This window comes from Molothrus ater, unplaced genomic scaffold, assembly GCF_012460135.2.
Source record: "Molothrus ater isolate BHLD 08-10-18 breed brown headed cowbird unplaced genomic scaffold, BPBGC_Mater_1.1 matUn_MA514, whole genome shotgun sequence".
Classification (NCBI taxonomy): Eukaryota; Metazoa; Chordata; class Aves; order Passeriformes; family Icteridae; genus Molothrus; species Molothrus ater.
In genome coordinates, this window is record NW_023416850.1 from 109994 (window position 1) to 130337 (window position 20344).

Below are 20344 nucleotides of genomic sequence, written 5' to 3' on the forward strand. Positions count from 1 at the left end.
GAAATTTGCAGAGAACTAGATTGAAGTCATACCTCTTGGAGTAACCCTCTTTTTACCCTTTGATTTTGATAAAGGCTGGCTGTGCACATGATACAATGAGGAGCTTGCCTCTTCAGAAAGGTGAATTTTCTTCCCTTTTTTACAGTATCATGGTTGCACCTTAAATCTGTGTGGAAGCCTAGGGGCCTACCATTGGAACTTTAACCTCAGGGCAAAGATGACCAAGGTCAAAGAGAGATACTTCTCAGAATGCAATAGTCTCGTCCATGGGCATTTGCAGGCTCATGCTGATGCAGCAGGTTTTGTTGGTATCACCCAGTTCAACTGCCATTTTTTCCTTCTATGTACACACCCTAGAATGTTCTCCCCTCACTTGTCACCTATTGGTCCTGGCTTACTGTGTTGCTCCACGCCTTATTCCTCCCATCTAAAACCCTGTGTCCTCGGCCCCATTTTGTCTCTGTCCCTAGACCCTCTTCAGTGCAATAAACAATGTCTGGAGTTCAACACAAAGACCCGTCTCTTGCCTCATTCGTCAGCAGTTTAAGCAAGCGTGCTCTGGGCTCTGGGAGTGCAGCTCACTCACAGAGGCTAGTTGCAGACATGCCGCAACAAATCTGTGTATAACTGCAAATCTCAATCATTTCTTCTTGAGATCTTGCTCCCAGGACACATTTTTCTTTTCCTTTCTGTGGGGAAACTTCTCACACATTTATTGGATGCTGGTTGCTCTGCATGTATGTCTACACTGCTGCCTTTATAACCTTTTGGAAATTATCAGAGCTAGTAGGATTCACCCAGCAGCAGGAGCTGATGCAGCCTGGGAACGTGCTGATTTACAGAGGCTTCTGGCTTCCCAGGTGAAGCCAAGGCAAGCCCTGCTGCTGCTGCTGCTGCTGCTGCTGCTGCTGCTGCTGCTGCTGCTGCTGTGCCAGAAAGCCCCGGCTGAGCAGGGATGGCACCACTGTGCCTTGGGCTGTTTCTCCTTCCAGAGCTGGGCGGTGCTTTTGAGGCAGTAATGACAGCTGGTGGGAGAAGGAAGGGGCCTTTTCCTGCACCAGAACTTATGGATGCACTAGGGCCACCTTCAGGGAGACTGTCGGCCCCCAGCAAGTAAAGCAGAGGGACACAGCTGGAAAACGCTTCCTTTGGAGCCTTCCTGTCTCTTGGAAAAGAAAGGAGACACGTGACAGGAGGAGCAGCAGGGGCCGGTCCCTCCTCCTTGCCTGCAGTGAGGGGCGGCTGCCGCTGGGCGGCGCCATGAAAAGGGAGCGCCCCTGCGCGGGGCGGGCGGGGCGGGGCAGCCGCCAGGGGGCGCCCGGGGCGGGCCGGGGCCCCTCTGTGAGGGAGGAGAGCCTCGGGCAGCTGCGCAGCCACCAACGGGACTGTCCGTCCGCAAGGCACAGCGCCAGGGCAAAGCTTCGCTTCAGCGCACGCTGACCGGCAAGGGAACCTTCCCATGGAGTGCAGGATTTAGCTGTTTTCATTCCCAGTCCTGTGCTGAGCTAGCAGGCCACAAAGCCTCCTCAAGCACAGGTGCCTCCTCTCCAGGCTTCCTGCACTTCCTTTGCTGACAGGGTCCACTCAGGCACCCTGGGAGCAGGCTCAGCTGATGTTACAAAGCAATGCTGTCCAAAAGAAAAAAAGGCAAAAGCCAAACCAGAAGGGAACTATTAGTTCCCAGGCTGAATTCCTCACAGGCGGAGGCAGGATTCCTCTGCTTCCTCAGAAAGATGCAGAAACAGGACACGAGGACACTGTGCCCCTTACCTTCATGTCCAGGACCTTGCTATTGCAGGCCAGCATAGCTCACAATGCTATTCACCCCTTTAGCCAGGTGTCTTCAGCTTGTTGGGGTTTTCCCCTGAGAGCAGCCTGAGAATGCTGCTTGCTCTCCCAAGGCTTTGTTCCTGCCAGGAAACTCCACAGACTCACTTAGCTTCCTTCTTTCTATCACAAGGCCCAGGTGAGCTGCCAAGAGGATGAGCAGTGTAAGCCATTCCTCAGCAAATGCCAATCCCTGTAAGAAATGCTGATTCCAGTGGGATTTCCAAGTGTTGTTCTCAAGAGCACTGAAGTTCAGGGTTTCAGCAAGCAGCTTGGCTCTTGCGGTTTGTTTTGAGGATCCCTGCGGAGTCCTCGGGGGCCCCCTTAGCTTTATGTTGGCTGGTAGCAGGCAGGCAGGCAAGGAGACTCCACAAGGCTTCTGAGTATGATAATTATAGGAGGGTTTATTGGGGGTGCCACCCCAGGAGCAGCATGGTTTCTGAGGGAGAAGAGAGGGAGGGTGAGAAAGGGAGAAATGGGCCAAGAGACAGTCTGGTCTCCCTTGCACATCTTAACAGCGAGATTCAAAGTAGGTGAGGAATAAAACTCGGGTCAGTGGGATTACAGATACATGATACTTCAGGGGAGGGTCACAGGCTTGGAATAAACGGAACATTTTCAAGGGGTGAAACAGCATACCATTTAACTAAAATGAAACAGCACAGTCTGTCTCCACTGTGCTGGCAGAAAGCACTTTTGCTAAGACATAGGATGTAGAAAGTAGAGGAAAAAATTGGTTGGAAACTCTTGGGGTGGGGGGCAGGCTGCTAGAGCTTTCTGTTGCTTTCCTTAGAGGAAATAGGGGCGTTTTGTGAATGGTGGGCAGAAAACGGTATGCAGGCACTGGGGACTGATTTGTAAGCAGTGCATGTTTGAAACTATTCCCTGATGTCTAGCCTGGAGGAAATGGAGGTGACCCAGCAACATTTTAAAGATTGGGGATTATGACACCAGTGAGGCGCAAATGTGGTGTCTGTGGATCCAAAGGGGTTCCTCATCTAATCAGACATTTCTTGAGAATTGTCCTGACTTTCAGTCTGACACACAGAGGGAATCTGCATCAGGACAATATGCAGCCTCCCACACGTCACATGTGGTGCCTGACCAGCTGCTCTCTCCGCTACACTTGCTGGGCTCATGCCAGTGGTGGTCCTGGGGCTGGGAAACACCTGGACTTGTGTAGAGCCCATCCAAAATGCTACCATGGCTGCAAAAGCAGGCAAAGAGCAAAAGCCCAGATCTTTCTCCATTCTTTTTAGTTTTTAACTAAGAAAGAAAATCACAAGTGGTTTTCCAGGCACTTGCTGCTAATGATGAAGCAATTATTTTTAGGAGGGAGACAAAAACTGGTTTCAAAGGCAGAGGAGAGGAGGGGGAAGGAAGCTTCCGAACTTTGGAAAGCTTGTGGTGGCTCTGTTTTCCTCAGGTGTGCCCACCAGCTGGACCACCCATTTGGTCTCTGCCTCATAACTCCCTTTTAAGTGGGACTTGCCCATTTTGTCACACTGGTTTCCTCCTCCCATCAGCTTCTACATTGTCCTACATTGGGATTTTACGTTCTTTTCCTTCTTCCTGTGTGTCCATTAGAGTCATATCCCTGTGACTGCCAGATGCCTACTGCAGGGAAGCTGCCAGAAGTGAGGCACAGGCCCCAAAGGCTTCTTTGAGGTGCCGTCATTGTGCAGCAGCAGTGTGCTGCGTGTGCAGCAGGTTGGTTACTTGGCTTTTTCTCCCCACTCAGGTGTCATTCTTCCTTCAGCAAGGCCTACAATTTGCTGGTTGATGTTAGCCATGCAGCAAACGGGCAGGAATGACAGGCATTCCAATGGAGGGAACTTTCCGGGATACGAGCAAAGCACAATTTCATCCACAGAATTTAAGCAATTCTTCTTGGTTTTAGTCAGAAGTGCTGCTGGGCAGAAGGGCACGTGGCCTTTGGTTTCCTCACATCCTGGCTCTTTCTCTGAGTCCAGCTTGGTACACAAGGTGTATGGGCTTGGTGCCTGTTTTGTGTTACTCTTGGATCCTTTCAGCTGTGGGTTACGGACTGCAAGGGGGTTTTGTGCTGCTTTGGGGCAGAGGAGAACTTTCTGGGCTATTCTTTTGCGTTAGCTGTAGAGAAGGTTTGGTTGCTATGCATGGATTCACCGACCAACCCACAGCAGCTGCTATTGTGATGTCAGCAGAGGGCTGCCACGTCACAGCCTTGTCAGCAGGAGGTTGTTCTGCTGCCTGCAAGGCCTCAGCGTCCAGAGCAGCTCTTGGCACGCTCGGTGCAGGAGGATCACCTCGACTGAGCTGTTCTCAGCTTACAGCGGGTGTTCTTCTGCTTCTGTATTTTCTTGCACAGTCCGTGGACTCGTGCAAGTGTCCTGTTTTTCCCTTTTTCCCTTGCACGGTCTCAAAACCTGTGCAAGTAGGGTTTTGTTTCCATTTTTGTTTCCCGGCCTACGGACTCGAGCAGCACTGCTCAAGCGATGGAGCGAGTCCGTAGAGCATTCAGCAGTGCCTTTTCATTGGCGGCTTCTCGGAAAGCTTTTCGTCGTTTGACTGGTAAATAGAAGATTTTTTCCTTGGGGCAGCGTGTTGGAAAAACAAGGGCATCAAGATGCCATAGGCTTGGTAAAGTTCCTGTCAACAGCTTCAGCTGAAAAGGGGTGTCTCTGGCCCAGCAGGGTGTAGGAACTTCCAAAATGCAGACTGGGAGAGCTTTGCAGGCATCCTTCTAAAAACTGTGCACTTCTCTGCAGAACTGAGGAAGAGCATCTTTTTTCTGCATTCCCTCCTTAAAGGATGTGCCTGTCTAACTGGGCCCCTCTGTGTGCTACAAGAGCCACTGGCTTTGCGCTGAAGGGCAAAGTGCCGAGCAGTTTGTGTGTGCTCCTGAAGCCTGGAGCTGGGCCTGTGCTGTGTCCCAACAGCGCTGCAAGTGCTAAGAGGGGTTTGCTGGAAGCTTTTGTGGGCAATTGTTTACAGCAACCACGTGGGACATCCTGCATGCAATGTACAAAAAGAAAAAGCAAGTCCAGGAAAGAGAGGAGAAAAAAGCTGCTTTAGCTGTAGGCTGGACAATGAGCTCCCATGCAGGCACTGACTGCTAAGGAACAATTTGCATCTTCACGACCAAGTTCCTAGTTCCTTAGTGGCAAAGCCGAGCAAAAGGTAGACACAGCCTAGGGTACTGGTTTGCAGTCCTGCTTGCTGCGCTAAAGAAGTGTTGCTCCGGGAGGGATGTTGTGAAAGGAAAATGCTCTCTGCTTGGGTGGACTTGTTCTGTGGGATTCCTCAGCACAAACAGTTTTCTAAGAGTGCCTGGTTCATTTTCCCTTGCCCCCGGCAGGTTGCATCAGGCGTGGAAGGAGTGAAGTCCAGGGTTCGGTGAGTGGGAAGGGCACCCTTGAAATTCCTGCTGTCTGAGGATTGTGGAGAAAGCTGTGGGCTTGGCCTGGCAGGCCGAAGGAAAGTCCACATCAAAGTCTGCATGAACATGACCAGAAGGATTCCATCAGTTTCCTCCTTTTCCACTGAAGAGCTTTGAACTAATGAAAGTCAAGCTTTGCAGACAGGAGGCTGCATGCTAATTATAGCCTAGCTAAAGTAGCTCCTTCAGAAGCATGTGCAATCCTGTCTAAACATTCGTCTCATTAGCCCACTTGAATTGAGTTTTAATGAGTGAGCATCCCACTTTTATCCAAATTCATGACTTCTCTTCAGGACATCTGGGGATAGAGCTCAGGAGAAGTCAGGTTCCAAATGACAGGTTCCTCCCTGTCCCTCATGCTGCTGCCTGTCTGCAGAGCAGCACCGCAGCAGCAGAACCTGCTCTGGCTCGCTCTCTTCCTCCAGAGGCTAAAGGGGAGGCAAAGGACAACAAAGGTGTTGTCAGTCCAGGGCCTGAGCATACTGCAGCAATCAGTGGCAGCTTTGGTTGGTTCAGTGCAAAGCTTTGGTGCAGTGCAGGGCTGCAAGTTTCTGAGCAGGCAGCACTTGCCTGAGGATGCTGTGGGCTGGAGTCCTGCCATGACCTAGCTCTTCAGCCCAGCCACGGACCACCCACGCGAAATGGCATCTGAACTTTCACATGCAGGCATCATTGTCCTGGCATTCTCACAGGGACTGTGAACTTCCCTTGGTGTCAGATATGCGGTAGCATGATGTCCTTTAGGGCCACTGCTGTGAAAGGCAGCCCCTTTGTGCCCAGAGTCTGTGCAGGCTCCCTGCTGTCAGCAGAGAGAGAGGTCCCAAGGCACAGTTCACAGCCTTGTGGGGTGTGGAGGAGCCACTGTTGCCTGCAGGGACCTACCCCTCTCCACGCCCTAGCTAGGTAGCTACAGGCACTGCTTCGACTGCACCCTTAACTTGGACGTGACCCACGTTTGTTGAGAAGACTCCTGAGCAGCTCTGCGTGGCAGAGACAAGGTCTGTCTGTGAAGGGCTGGAATGCAGTTCCTATTGGCTGCTCTCTAAGGCCTGAAATCCTGAGGGGAAGCCACTTGAGCAGAGCAGAGCAGGGGAATGTTCCCTGCTTCTACTCAGACACTTCCAGAGCAACTCAAGGGTTACTTGGGACATAAACACCACAGAAATACCACATGAGCAGCCCCACACATGAGCTTTTGCCTTCAGGTGAGCTGTGTCACTGCTTGCTGCTTCTGCCAGCTCTCAGGAGCCAACTTGCCTGCTCCTTATTGCTTGTTTGTGCTTTTTCCCTGCCCATTCCTTGCAGGCCCCGCTAGGAGAGGTTCTTGCCAGTCAGGACTCCTCGGCCCAGGCAGGAAAGGCGGAGCGGCAGGAGAGCACGGATGCGGTGCGCGGCATCCAGGAATTCAGGTGTGTGTTAAGCTTTTTCGCTTTCTCTCAGCAAGGGTGGGCATTGCTGGGCTTTAGGAAGCCAAGTGTCAAAGAACAAATTTGGCTTTCTCATCCTTTGACTTGCTCAGCACAGACAGGGGAAGGCAGCCCAGGGCAGGTCTGGCTGCTGACCCAGCTAGAGCAGAGCTGCCTGCTGGGACTCACTTCTTAAACCTTGACAAAAAGCATTCTGAACTAGACCAGAGTAAAAAGCAAGGGAGGTTCAGGCTGGCCTTAAGGACAGCAAAGCATTGAACTGCAAAGGCAGTCATGCAGCAGAACAAGCGCCTCAGAGAGCTTGTGCAGATTCCACCCCTGGAAATTCAAAAGTCCCAGATGGACAGAGCCTTTAGCAGCCTGTCCAGGTGCTAACCCCAAGTGCTTGGAACTGAAGACTGGGCTAGATGCTTCCTAGGGTCTCTGCCAGCCTAAACCATCCTTTGATAATTGGATTGGGAAATCATACCCTCCTCCTCCCCAAGTTATAGCTTGCAGGCTCTTTCCTTATTTCACTAGTGAGAGCAATAGGAATGGTGGGAGTATTCATCTGGACTTCCCAAGCCAAAGAAAAGCTTTTGCAAGTCTGGTATCCACTGTAATGAGAAAGGAGCAGGCAGGAAGCTCTGTAATCAGCAGGCAGGAAGCTGTTATACTGAGAGTACCTGAGCTTTCTGGAAATGTTCTGTGGCTTCTGGAAGCTAGTTTGACTTCCTCAGTGGTGACTCTTTGACCAGCACGAACGACAGAGATGCTGGTCTAGGAAGGGAATTGCAGCATTCTCTGGAGGTGGAAGTAGAGGGCTGTTGGAAGCCCCTGAGACTGCCTTACGTGGGACATGGTATGTAGTCCTGCTCTTGCAAGGAGACCGTGTTGCAATTAAAGGCTTGTTTGTCTGTTTGCTTGTCGTAGATGGAAGGAGTTGGCTGCATTTGAGAGACAGTGCCACTCCTCACTAGAGACGGTGTCTGAAGTGGTGGCACAGACAGAGGAGGAATGGCAGCCTCAAAGGGATCTGCTGAAGGAAGCCGTTCCTCTGGTAGTGCCAAAGGTACGCTCCCCTTGTTCCTAGGCAGCACTTGTGGGAGAGGGATTTGTCCTGGCAAGACCCCCCCGAATGCTGCTTCTGGCAGCAAGCTGAGACAGAGACTGTGCTGTTGTTGTTGTTGTTCCTCTTGAAAAATGGTGCCCCCCCACTTCCAGGTTTGCCGCCCACAGCGGCCAGCCCGCAGGGGTCTGGAGAAGCTGCTCCAGGAGTTCTCTCGCCAAGGGCACACACTGTCCCAGGTGTGCAGAGAGAAGGCGGTGCTGGCGCAAGAGAATGCTGCCCTGGAAGCCCGACTGGCAGCCACAGAGCGGGACCTACGAGGCCTTTCAGAGCAGCTGGCAGAGGCCAGGTAAGGGCAGGGAGGAGACCCTGGGTGGGACATTATTGAAGGTCTGTAATTACAAAGGTGCTGGGCATGATGTCAGGATTTACAGCCTGCTGTGTGCTCTCCCGATGGTTCTCACACAGAGTATAAAGGAGACACAAGCAAAGAGAAAAGGATACTGTCATCCGAATGTTTTTTTTTTCTGCCAGCTCAAGCACTCAAAGCACTTTTTGGGCACCTGCTTGGGACCCCTTGCACAGTCCTACACTTTGCACGAGTGCAAAGCAAGCCAACTTGGCAATGAATTGAATAGCAGGGAAACCGAGCAGATGTTTGCAGAAAACGGAAGTTTCCCTCCGGTTTTGCTTTCTCCTTGGGTGCAGCTGATAGTCGATTTTTCCACGACAAGCAGTTTGCCATGGGATTTTTGAAATTCAAGGCTCTTCCATGTGATTGTTGTGAGGAGGGTGCTGACGCTTCAGGTGAAGCTGGAGGGTCATGCTGAAAATCTTGAGAGCCTTCAGAGCTCACTCTTGTGAAGTATAGTGCCGGAGCAAGATCGGCTTACAAACAGCAGCAGCAGCAGCAGCAGAAGGGAAAGGCCTTGTGACTTCTTGACATTGTCTGGGCATTCTTGATGAGCGCTGATTCTTGCCCACTTGTCCGCCCACCTGTGTAACCTGTCAAGGTCCCTTTGGCTGCTGCTTCTTCCTTTTTAAAGAGTGCCAAGATATTTGGGCACTGCTGGCTTAGTTAGCCAAAAATAAAGGTAGCGAGTGGTCTTGTTCATCAAATTCCAGTCATTTAAATGGCAGGAAACGGTCCCTACCCTGAGATAGTTCTTGTTCAGATAAAAACCTAGTTCTGCTTCCCTACTCATGCTGCTGAAAGCCGGAGGCTTCACTATATCGTTTGGTGAATTCCCTTAGTCCCTTTGACTCAGAGAGTGCCTGGCAAACAAAGTACCGATCCGTACACAATGAATGGCATGAAACATTGACGAGTCAGCCAGGAGAGCACTGTTCTGTCCCCCTGCAGAGTGACTTGGAAGTGCTGATGTGCTCAGGGCTGTGAGCAGAGGCTGGGCTTTTGCTCCTTTGCAGATACATGGTGGGCACAGCCACGTGTCAGGCAACAGCAATTTGAGCTTTGGCTGCTGAGATCAAGCTCAGCTGGGCTAGGTCATGAGGGAAGGCTGCCCAGTCACCTGGAGGGGCCTGCTTTACTATGTGAAGTGGTAAAATAGTCCTGCTGTCTCTGAGTTTCCATGCAAGGCATTTTCCATACTAAGGTGTAGGGATCTTAAGGCACAGGTTACTGGAGAAACTATCCCTGTGTGCCAGGAACAATTGCTCTTCATCTTCACACCTTGTAGGTCAGAGAAGGAGAGCCTGCAAAGCAGCCTGCTGGAGGCTCAGCAGCACATATCGGAGCTGGAGATGGCCAGGAGCCGTGTGCAAGCCCAAGTGCGCACAGCCACGCAGGCCCAGGAGGCCATGCTCGGTGAGAGCCTCGTGCGCTTTGTTTCTGCTGATGGCCGGGCCTAGTGCAGTTGCTCCCAAGCCAGCTCAGTCCGCAAGGCTCCTGAGGAGTGAAGGAGCTGAGGGCAGGTCCCTCCTTGCCTGAAACTGAAAGGGCTTCACTTCAGCACATTCCTCTGCTTGTGGAGTCTCTGACTCTTGCCATGTGTCATGTTTGCAGAGGATGTGAGGGGCCTTCGTCGTGAGCTGCTGGCTCTAAGATCTCTCAGCCAGCAGCAAAGTGAACGCATGGCTCAACAGCTCTGCTGGGCAGAGGAGCAGTGCGGGAAGGCTCTAAGACTCTGGCAATCTGCTCAGCAAGTGGAAGAAAAAAAGCTCCTGCAAAAACTGGTAAGAAACAATACACACCTGAAGATTTCAGGCAACTTTGGAGGGCTGGCTTAGCAGAAGAGCAGCCTGAGTATGTGACATGGCCGCAAGCATCTGCTGTGGGCTATACCTTGCTGAGCCAGGCAGCAGGGGGCTTCAAGGGCTCATAGTCCAAGGTCTGTGAAGAGCCAGAGGATAATGCTGGGATAGTATATGCAGCCACAGGTTCAGGATGGGCATAACCTGGAGGCTGGTGGACCCACCACCCAAAGCATGGCAGCGAAGGGGCAGGATCTTCCCCACAGCCTCGTGCCATGCAGCAGACGGCTGCTGAGCTTGCTGCCAACTGCAGTGCCAGCAACTGGGTTCCTTGCTTTCTGTCCTTCCATGGTGGATGGACAGTTGTCTTCCCTTTGAGCCTGAAGCAGATGCAACAGGCCCCATGTTGCTGGTGTTTCAGCTGGTGGCCTGCCTAGTGACTGGGTCATCGAGGTGCTGGCCTCATCCTCTTCCTGCAGTCCATCTGCAGCTCTTCCTTGATCAAAGGGCAGAGGGACTTTGAGAACAGAGCCTCTGAGAAGAGGCAGAAATCCTGAGGAGAGAAGGGCCAGACAACAGGAAGCCAACAGAGCAGGGAAGAAAGGTGGCATCTCCTTCCTTCCACCTGCTGACACTCCCTCTAACTTTTGGGTTAGAACAGCATTGCTGGAGGGCACAAAGTCACTTCTAATGTGCACTTTTCAAGTGGGGAGGGGGGGGGTTGTTGGAGGGTTGAAGCTTCCATTTTTTTCTTTGGAGATCATTGCAGGGACTTCATCTGGAACTGTCTCTCCCCCTCATCAGGAGAGACAACTGGAACAACAGCATTTGGAGGCACTGGAGCAGCTGAAGGAACGGGCAAACTTCCTGGCTGAGGTACAGAGAGAGCAGGAGAAATGAAGCAGGAAATTGCCATCATGCAAGCTGAACAAGAAAAGATACCAAGCAGAGCCAGTCAAGAGGCACAGATTGTGGAAAGAGAGTTTGTGCGCTGTTTTGGACTCCTCTGCTCTCCCTATGGGCGCTGCTTCTCTGGACACTGTCTGTCTGGATGGGATTGTCTCTTAGCTGACCCTTCATGAAAATGAGAATGAGAACAAAATGCTTTTGGAAAGCGTGAGCACATTAGTCTTGCTTGCCGCACAAGCGGTGGGTGGGAAGTTTAAAGCTGTCTTCATTTGTGTGCAGGTCCTGCAGGAAGAGCAGCGTCAGAAGGCTGCTGTCCTAGACAGGGTGTACTGGCTGCAGAGAGAGCTAGACCAAAGGGAGCAGCTGAGGCAGGTGCTGAAGGAGGAGTGGGAGAATGGGCAGGTGAGCCTGACTAGCCAGCTAGCAGAGGGAAGGGCAGTGATGGGGCATGAACTGGACATCTCAGGCAAGGGGAGGCAAGGACTACTGCAGGCACTGGGAGCACAGAGCCTGGCAGGTTCCAGCACTGAGCACCAGGAAGAAGAGCTAGGATGGAAGGGTTAGAGCTGGGTAGAGAAGCAGAAGCAAGTGCCTGAATAGAAGTGCTTTTGAGACTGGAAAAGAGGAAACCTGAGCATGATGGCAGGTGCCAGTAAGATTTCTCCTGATGGAATATCAAGGACAAGCTGCAGGCAGAACTGCAGGAAGCTCAGAGGAAGATGAAGGCAATGGAGAAGAGGCACCAAGAAGAAATGCAAAGGATGCACAAGGTCCTGCTGCAGTACAGGCTGGCTGACCAAAAGCAGGTGAGTGAAAGAGCAGGAGGCACTGCACTCATGCAACAAGTGGTCTCTGCCCTTGTTGCCTTTCCCCTGCAGAGCAGCAGGTGGATGGGGAAATGTCTCTGAGCGCCATGCTCTGTGGTCTCCATGGCAGCTGGTCAGAAGGACACTTACTGGGCCACTGAATCTCAGTTGCTGCCCTGGGCAGCAGGGCTGGTGCCTTGGCCGGTGGGCCAGCAATCCTGTGCATGTATTTCTGCTGGCCTCTTAGAGCTTGCTTTGTTTTTTGAGGGGTTTGTTCAGGTGAGCATGGTGACCCACACAGATTCTGAACAAGTTGTCCCTGTCCATGGTGAATGCAGTCCGCAGAACGGGGTGAAATGTACAGTTGTTCTTTCCCTGTCACAGTCTCTCCTATGGCTGGCTGTGACAAGCTGTAGTCTCTGACTGCTCTTTGGGTTTGACTTGAGGAGGAAGAGTTGACAGCTCAGCTTGCAGCCTAACACCAGTGTTGTTCCTAAGGGCTTGCCTTTGAAATGCTGTGTCTGGGCCATCGCTGCCAGGCGCCCTTCTGACACAAACAAATTTCTTGTCCCAGAGGGACGCAGGATCTGCCGTCAAAGCTGCCGCAGCAGCAGCATCCTCTGAAGAAGCCTCCTGTCCGCAGCCTGAAAACCAGAGCATGAGCAGTTCGCCCCGCTCGAGCCAGGAGAGAGAGAAGCACTTCCTGAAGCTGCTGAGTACGTCCTGGCGATTTCTTGTGCAATCCAGCAGTGTATTATAGTGTGTGTGCCTCAGCATGAGCTGTAGCACGTTCCTCCTCACTCTGGTGTCAGACAGACATTTGCACTCCCTACAGAAGCCAGTGTTGTGCTTGGGGGCAGCCAGGGAGCACTCGGGGCGTTCCTTTTGCCTTTGAGGCAAAAGGTGGGAGTGGGTGGGCTTTGCCTGAGCTTCCCTGTGCAGTAAAGACAAAAGCTGGGATTGTGTCCCAAGCAGCAGTAGGCTGCAGCCTAGCCAATGACTCAGTGAAGGTGTGTGTGCTAGTCCAGCCAAACTGATGAGAACACTTGGCTTCCTAGATTCCCTTTAGACTCCTGACTGGTAACCAGTCATTGGAGACAAAATACTTCAGAGAAATTGCTTGGCTGTGCAGCTGGTTTAATGCTGGTGTTGTTTATATGACTGTTGGTACTTCTGTTATTCCTTCTGTGGTTTGGTTTGATAAGAATTCTACATTTTGGTTAGCCTGACCTCCTTGAAGAGAACATCAGGTGACAGCACAAGTAAGAGTGGAAGATGTCTTTTCAGTACCCCCTACAAGTTAAAAAGTTACATTCTTAGAACAATCTCAAGGTATCAGAGAGGAAGAACTGTTTTCAAAGTGCCCCTAAAGAAGAAAACCAGGACGCTTTTCTTACAATCCCTACTTGGTATTTTAGTTGTGTCCTTAGGAAGATGCATCCAAGAGACACATCTATGTGGCATGGTCAGATAAAACTGCCCTGCAAGGAATTCTCAGGAGGAAGCCTGCAGCTCCTCTGCTGCATGTTCCTCCAGTAGCAGGCACTTTGTCACTGCTAATGCCCAGCTGGTAAATATTCTTGGAACACTGAGCATTGGCTCAGTGTTCCAATCCCTGCACAGAGTCCTGCACTCTAGGAAAGCACACCAAGGCTTAGTGACTCTGCACTACAACTGAGTTGCTTCTTACAACTAGTAAGAGCTGCCAGTGCAGTGCTGTCAGAGAATAACCGGTCAGGTACAGAACAGAGCCCAGTTTACTCAGTGTCTGCCATCAGCTGCTGGGACAAAAGAGGGGTTGGATCGACTCCTCCAGGGGTCTGAATTCAAAGACAACCATGTTCTGGCTTGAGTTGGTCAGCTGTAGCAGCGGGCGGGGGGGGCGGTTTAGATGCTGGTTGCTGCTACCTATTTCCCAATAAGCATCTCCTGGAGAAAAGCCACTTGGGTAAACATTCAGGCAGGCAGTCAAGTCCACACACACCACACTCACCACAGCAAGCTCAGTGCACAGAGGCAGAGAGGCCTTTTATAAGGTCAGTTTCAGCGAGGTTTATTTGAGCACGCCCGAGGGGAACCAGAAGACAAAAGATAAGCCATGTCCTCTGCACAAGGTTTAAGTAGGGGCGGGTACGAGGGCGGTAGCAAGGGGGAGGGCAAAGGGAATGGGCTCTCAGGAAGAAGGGGCCGTCCACCAGGGGTATCACAACCAATGAGGAAACAGGGGAAGGAGAAACCAGGGAAAGTTGGGACCTATGGGGAAAGGAAGTGGGATGTATCGGTGTTATGCAAGAGTCCATGAGGAAGACTTTTCTGTCTGCCCAGGTAGGGTGGAACTCTATTGTAAGTATTCCTCCCTTCATGGGAGGGCTCTGGGGATTTCCCTGAGGGACAAGCAATCAGAGGATTCCACAGTCAACAGCTTGTAACACAGCTGGCTGGGGCTCTGGCTTCTTCACAGTGGCTGTCAGTGGCCATTCGTGGGCTTTGCCCAGCTTTTTGTCATACCTGCCCTGCCACTGACAGTGGTGTGACTGCAGAGGCTGCAGCCTTCCTTAGCTGTGAGGTTTCAGCTGCCTTCACCTGGACTCGTGAGAGGATCAGCATCTCATTTGTGCAGGCGTCTGTGTCACGGCAGCGCCTGAGGAGCGGCGCTCTCCTTGTGGCCCGTCTGGGCTGTGCCCTGTGGGAAGATGGGACCCGTGGGTGGTGTCCAAGGGGCCGAGTGCAGTGCTAGTGACAGCTGCTGCTAGTGACTGCTTCTGCTGCTAGTGACTGCTTCAGCCCAGGCTGAAGACAAGGCCTTGTAGCTCTTCACTACATGGGGAACGGGCAAAGTGGTCTTCAGAACTTAGCCTGCTCATAAATGAAAAGGGTTCTATTTCTTACAGCCATTGTTCTTGGATGTAGCACAGCATGAGCTGCTGTTCTCTAAAAATGTCAAGGCATTCTTTAGGCAAACTGCTGAGAAGTAGAGAAAATCCCCTCCTCTCCTGGAATTCACTTTGCAATATTCTTTCTGATCCGAAAACAAGAGGATGTTGATAAAAATTCATCCCAGGTGTTAGGGTGCATTTAATCCTTGGAAGTATGAAACCTTTTGTTGAATCTCACAAGAGAGTGTTTCTTGCCAAGAAAATGAAGGGTCCAGAGTTTTCAGCCCTCCTTCCCATTTGTCATCCCATAGATGACCACCACTTGCCTTGGTGTCCATTCTTTTCTGGTCTCTGTCTGTTCTGATGGTTTTTCCATGGGCTTAGTTTCCCTTCAAGGCAACCCTCCAAAGGAGTGTGGGAGAATCAGACTCTGTGCAGGCCAGAGCTGCCTGTCTTGCTGGGGCTGCTGTTGTTGTTGTTGTTCTTGTTGATGTTACTGTTAGCCAAGCGACCAGAAATTGCTCAGAGCCTCAGAGAGTGGAGCTGGACTTCAGCTGTCCTGGAAGTCAGGATCTCTGTTTTGAAGTTTGCTTCTTGCAATTTGTTTCTTTCAGGGCATGTTGTGAGTGTGGGAGGTCCGGAAAAGAAGTACACGGGATGGAGACGTATTGGCAGTGGGTGAGTGCAGCCAGGCTTACTTCTACAGAGCCATGGGCCAGGAAGTTTGATGGTGCAATATCCCATGGAAAGTCAGGCAAGCTGCAAGCATCTTCAGACCCTGGCTTTAGATTGTCCCTGTCTCAGTGCTGAGGCAGTACAAGGCTTCATCAAAGATTATGAATCTTTGGATGCTGACAGTGTCTTGGCTGCCTCAAGGAGCAGGACCTGGAAGCCCTCCTGTCCCTCCAAGATGTGCCACCAGATTGCCTGTTTTCCCATGAGACATGGTTTTGTATGATTCCAAGTAATATGGCCACACTCATGAAAGAAGAAAAACCTGAGAGAGCCGTTTCCCACCTGATAGCTGTCAGATAACAGCTCTCAGTAGCATTTCTTAGTCGTATTTTGCTGGATATTCAGTGGTCAGGAAAATAAGAAAGGCCGTGTGGTGTTGCCTGAGTTTGGCAGGTAGGATCACAAGAGAGGAGCGAGAAGGCCTGGCAGGACTGTGTGTTTCATTGGCTGGGCAGGCGTGCCACAGGCACAGACACGAGAAGGAAAAGGCAAAGAACAGCCCTGCATGCATAATCTAGTGTGTACATTTGAGATTTGTAGTGGCCCATTTTTTTCCTGTTGGACCCAGCTTTTCTCTGGGACACTCTGCATGGCAGAGGGCTGCTGGGCCGCTGGGCCATTGGCTGAAGAGCAGACAAAGCCCAGTGTTTTAGAGGCACTGCAGGCAGCAGAGAGCTTCTGCCTGGGCTGCCTTTTGCTTCTGAGCACTGAACAACTTCTCTGGTTTTTTGCCTCTGCTCTGTTTCTAGGGGTTTTGGAAGTGTTTATAAGGCCTTCAACGCTGCCACAGGACAAGCGGTAAGTGCCCACGCGGATTTTGCAGCTCTTGAGTGCTTTCCCTTGGGATGTGATCTGTGGCCAGAGCTTTGGGCCGCCTATCTTTGCTGCAAAGGCTGTCCCGCAGAAGCAGCCTGTCTAGAGGCGGGCTGCAAAATGCATTTTGGACAGACTTTGTCCTTCCTACCCACCTGAATGAATGCAAGGATGGCAGTGGTGTCCTTCAGAGAAGGACATCCTAGCTTGGACTTACTGGATGAATCTGCATAGATTAGCTGATGGCAAGAGCATTCATTCCGGCCCAATTCCTCTTAAGGTTCAGACAGATATTTTGTTTTCCATCATGTGGTTTAGTTGGAAAATATCATGCAAGACCTAAAGAAGGAGAGATCTTGTGTGGAGCACAGTTTTGCCTTTCAGTCCTAGGGAACCTAGTTCACATACACGCACACACACAGAGATCAATATGAAGGAGTTGTTGAAGAGCCTTAAATAGTACAACCTTGTGTTGATCCTGTGTAGGTGACATTCCACTAGAGAGATGCTGTCTCTCTACCTACCGCACAGACATGGCAGTGTCTTGGAGAGTCCTGCTGCTCTTTGGGGCTAAAAGTTCAGAGTCCTGAATTCAGCTTTTTGGCTCTCAGCACATACATTCCATCTTCCTTAATAGTAAGGAATTAGATAACGAAGTTCCTTATCCACCTGCAGTGCTGGGCTCAGGAACTGCACTTGGAGGGAGGGGAGGTCTAGGAGGCGTCCAAAAGGCCTAAGCCCTTAGGTGCTTATAACCTGGGGCGCATCCACAGTGTACCACAGAAAGGGTTATTAATTTATAAACCCACTAAATAATTACAAGTCTAAGCCATGTGCAGGATTGTTCTTCGGAGTTGCAAGACCCAAACTGAAGAAGTTAGGATGTGCTAGGATTGTAACTTTACTTTGAGTCGCTTTGGAGTTCTTTTTTGGTCAGCGTTTTCCCTGTCACATATGTGTGTGTTTACTCTGGCACACAATGGAAATGGCAGCCGTCTCTGAAAGGCTGGTCAAAGCCCCTAGAAATGCTAACGTATTGCCAGTGATTTCAATTTGTCTTCACAGGAGCAAAATTATTTTTGGCTTCAAAACATGTGTAAGCGATAATAGTAATGCTAAACAAAGTCTATTTGAGAAGTCTGTGGGTGCAGAGAGTGCTGTTAGCACTTTGTGGTTGATGGTTTAGAGTCCCTTTTGACCGAGGTGACAAGGCACCCAGGCCCGTGAGTTCACAGAGAAAGAGGCTCTGGTGATGTCTGTCCCTCACTGCTTTCAACGTCATCGTAGGTGGCCGTAAAGCAACTTAATCTCCAGCACCAGGGTTGTGAGGAAGTGGTAAAGGAAATCCTGGTCATGCGGGAACTTAGGAACCCCAACATTGTCACCTACTTTGAAAGGTAAGTAGTTCTGACAGAAAATGGATCTTTCAATTAACATCAATCCACTCCTGGATGAGGCATGGCAGGAGATTGCATTTTGTCCCCATCAGTGGTTCGTGGCATAAACAGCTTGAAGATTGATCTCAGAAACCTGGCTCTCTTACTAAGCCAGCAGCCTGTATGTTCACTGGCTGCACGTTTTGCTGGTTTGGGGCGTGGTTTTTTCCAAGGGTTGGAGGAGAAGTGCTGAGAAAGCATCCCAGAGATGATTTCCCTTGCACCATTCCCACTATTTTTCATTGCCTTGCATGCCAAAAGACTAGGCTAGGAGGCACATAATTTGCCAGGTTTGAAATTGTTTTTCCTGTTTGTACTTTCCTTTCTGCAAAGTTTCCCAAAGGGTGTTGGCAGTGCTGGACACCCACATGCCCTGAGTGAAAGCTGTGAAAACTGTGTCTCCTTGCTGCTGGAGTTAATGGTGCAGTTTGTGTATGAAGATGATGAAGCAGCTGCTGGGATGCGTCTGCTTCCAGATTGATCTTTGCCCTCACCAAACTGCCTTTTTCCCCTTCTTGCCACCTAAGCCATCTCGTTTTCCACGGGTGTGCCTTCCTCATTGAGGCAGCACAGATGACGGGGCACTGGATAGCCTGGGTGGAGTGTGTCTTCATTTGATTCCATCTTCATTTCCCAGTGACCTGGAAACAAAACTCAGCTGCAGTCTTTTCTTCCATACGGCAATTTAGCTGTGCACATTCAGCTCCACGCTGTTGCTTTCATCTTGCAGCTACCTTGTCAATGAGGCTGTCCTGCTGGTGTTGGAATATATGGATGGAGGCTCCTTAGCTGATGTAGTCAGCCTAAGAAGGATGGCTGTAGGACACATGGCAACAGTGTGTCGGGAGGTAAGGGGTCCTGCTTGTGCTTGGGATGGCTTGGACGGGCTCGTAGTTCGAAAGAGATGCTAAGTGAGCGATTCCATGTTCAGAGCATTCTTTCTGTGTTGCTCTCATGCTTCAGAGAAGAAGGGGCATCTGCACTGAACTGCCTGCCAGTGTCCCTGCCCTTACTGTAGTCTGTTCTTTACTCTGAGTTACCGTTGTTGAACTCCCTGTCTCTTTTTCATTTTTATTTTCTGTTCTGCCCTTTTCCTCTCCAAGCCTTTGCCCCAAACCTTTCTGCATTGCCTTCTTTGCCCGTAAGTGCAAAGGTGCTGGTGTGCGAGTTTTCAACCAGCGGCAAAGCCAAAGAGAGACTCACCTGTCACAGGTCTCCGCTTCAAAGGATGGCATAGCACCCAGCATGGTGCTTGCCGCTGAAAACTGACCAATGAGCTGCTTCCAGGTTCTGTCGAGGCAGACGTATAACCCTTGTCCTGCAGTCTCCCACCTGTCAGTGATCCCCTTGGTAGCCAAGGCAGGGACTTTTTCTCTTTTGGCAAACCCTTGTTTGTCCTCCAGACAGGGAGAGAGCATCCGCTGCAGCAGCGGTCATTCTGACTGCCTTTGCAGGGGACAGTCTCCAGCAACGACTGACATTTCCCCGTCAATAGCTAATATGCCTCCTTTGGAAAGATCCTGCTCTCCGAGTCTTGCAGCAGCAAGCTCTTCCTCTTTCCTGCACTCGCTGCTCCTTTGAGATCTGTGAACCTTCAGGAGCAGCCTCCATTTGCGTCTGATGCAATCAGATCAGGCTGACTTTTGGCTTCCTGTTTCTTTTTTCTCTCGCAGTGCCTGCAAGGCTTGGCTTTCCTTCATGCCAACCAGGTGATCCACAGAGACATCAAAAGTGACAACATCCTTCTGGGCCGGGATGGCTCCGTCAAGTTGGGTGGGTATTCCTGGTCAGGCGCAGCGCTCCGGGGAGGCGGTGTGGGGCTGCTTGGGAGTGGCTGCCAGGTGCCCAGCAGTGGCGCTGGTGAGAGTGCAGGGAGCACTCTGCAAGCCCAGGGCGCAGCTGGAGGGTGCCGGGTGGTCTAGAGGGCAACAAGGTGCCAAGAGTAACTCTGGTTTCTGTGTGTGTTCCTTCCAAAAGGAGAGAGTTGCAATGTAAACATCAGGGGAATGAGGAAAAGCCATGGTGGGAGGGTTGTTAAGTGGACAATTGCCCATGTCCTTGGCTGCAGCCCTGAGGAAAGAGAGCCCAGCTGCTTTTCCAGCACGATTCAGCACTGCATTCTGGGACTTAGAGTGAAGAACCCTTTTCCTTGGTCTCCTACTTGAAGCAGTGTTTGTTTTTCTCCTCAGCTGATTTTGGCCTCTGTGCTCTGCTCAGCCCTGAGCAGAGTAAACGGAGGTCAATGGTCGGCACCACCTGCTGGATGGCACCCGAGGTGGTGAGAGGAGAGCCCTACGGCCCCAAAGTGGACACCTGGTCCCTTGGCATCGTGGGAATTGAAATGGCCAAAGGAGAGGCTCCTTATCTTCGGGAAACCAGTGACAGGGTAAGGTGCAAATACGCTCAGTTAGCTGTGTCCTTCTGGTCCCTGTCTATTAGACAAAATCCCATTCCCACAGCTTGAAGTGCTTCCAGCAAGGCCCACTTCTAAAACCGTCCCTGGGACTCACATCAGCTGTCAAGGCTAGACCTGGTGCAGCTTGGAATAGCTGGGGCTGCACTGGCACCTTTCTTCCTTTGGGAGAGAAGGCTCATGTCTAACCATCTGCTAAGGCAAGAAATTGCCACTGTAGACTGCAGCTTAAAAGATGGGGTCTAGGTGAGCACTGAAGGCTATGGAAGAATCACGTAGAGTCTCCTGTTTCCTTTCACTTCAGGCTAACTACCTGATAGGCAAGCAAGGGGTACCAAATCTGCACCAGCTCAGGCTACCCCGTGGCTTGTGTGAATTTCTGGGCTGCTGCCTGCAGATGGATGTGGACAGGCGAGGCT

General features: G+C 51.2%; 1 protein-coding gene across 1 annotated transcript in view; it reads left to right on the top strand.

The window, feature by feature from the left end:
• Positions 1–20344, top strand: part of LOC129047151 (serine/threonine-protein kinase PAK 3-like) — a 96454-nt gene that overhangs the window by 67910 nt on the left and 8200 nt on the right. The window contains exons 5-10 of the mRNA XM_054518500.1: positions 15143–15206; positions 16013–16061; positions 17364–17473; positions 18243–18360; positions 19186–19285; positions 19702–19898. Of these exons, the coding sequence (XP_054374475.1) occupies positions 15143–15206; positions 16013–16061; positions 17364–17473; positions 18243–18360; positions 19186–19285; positions 19702–19898 (638 nt within the window). The remainder of the gene's footprint in view (positions 1–15142; positions 15207–16012; positions 16062–17363; positions 17474–18242; positions 18361–19185; positions 19286–19701; positions 19899–20344) is intronic.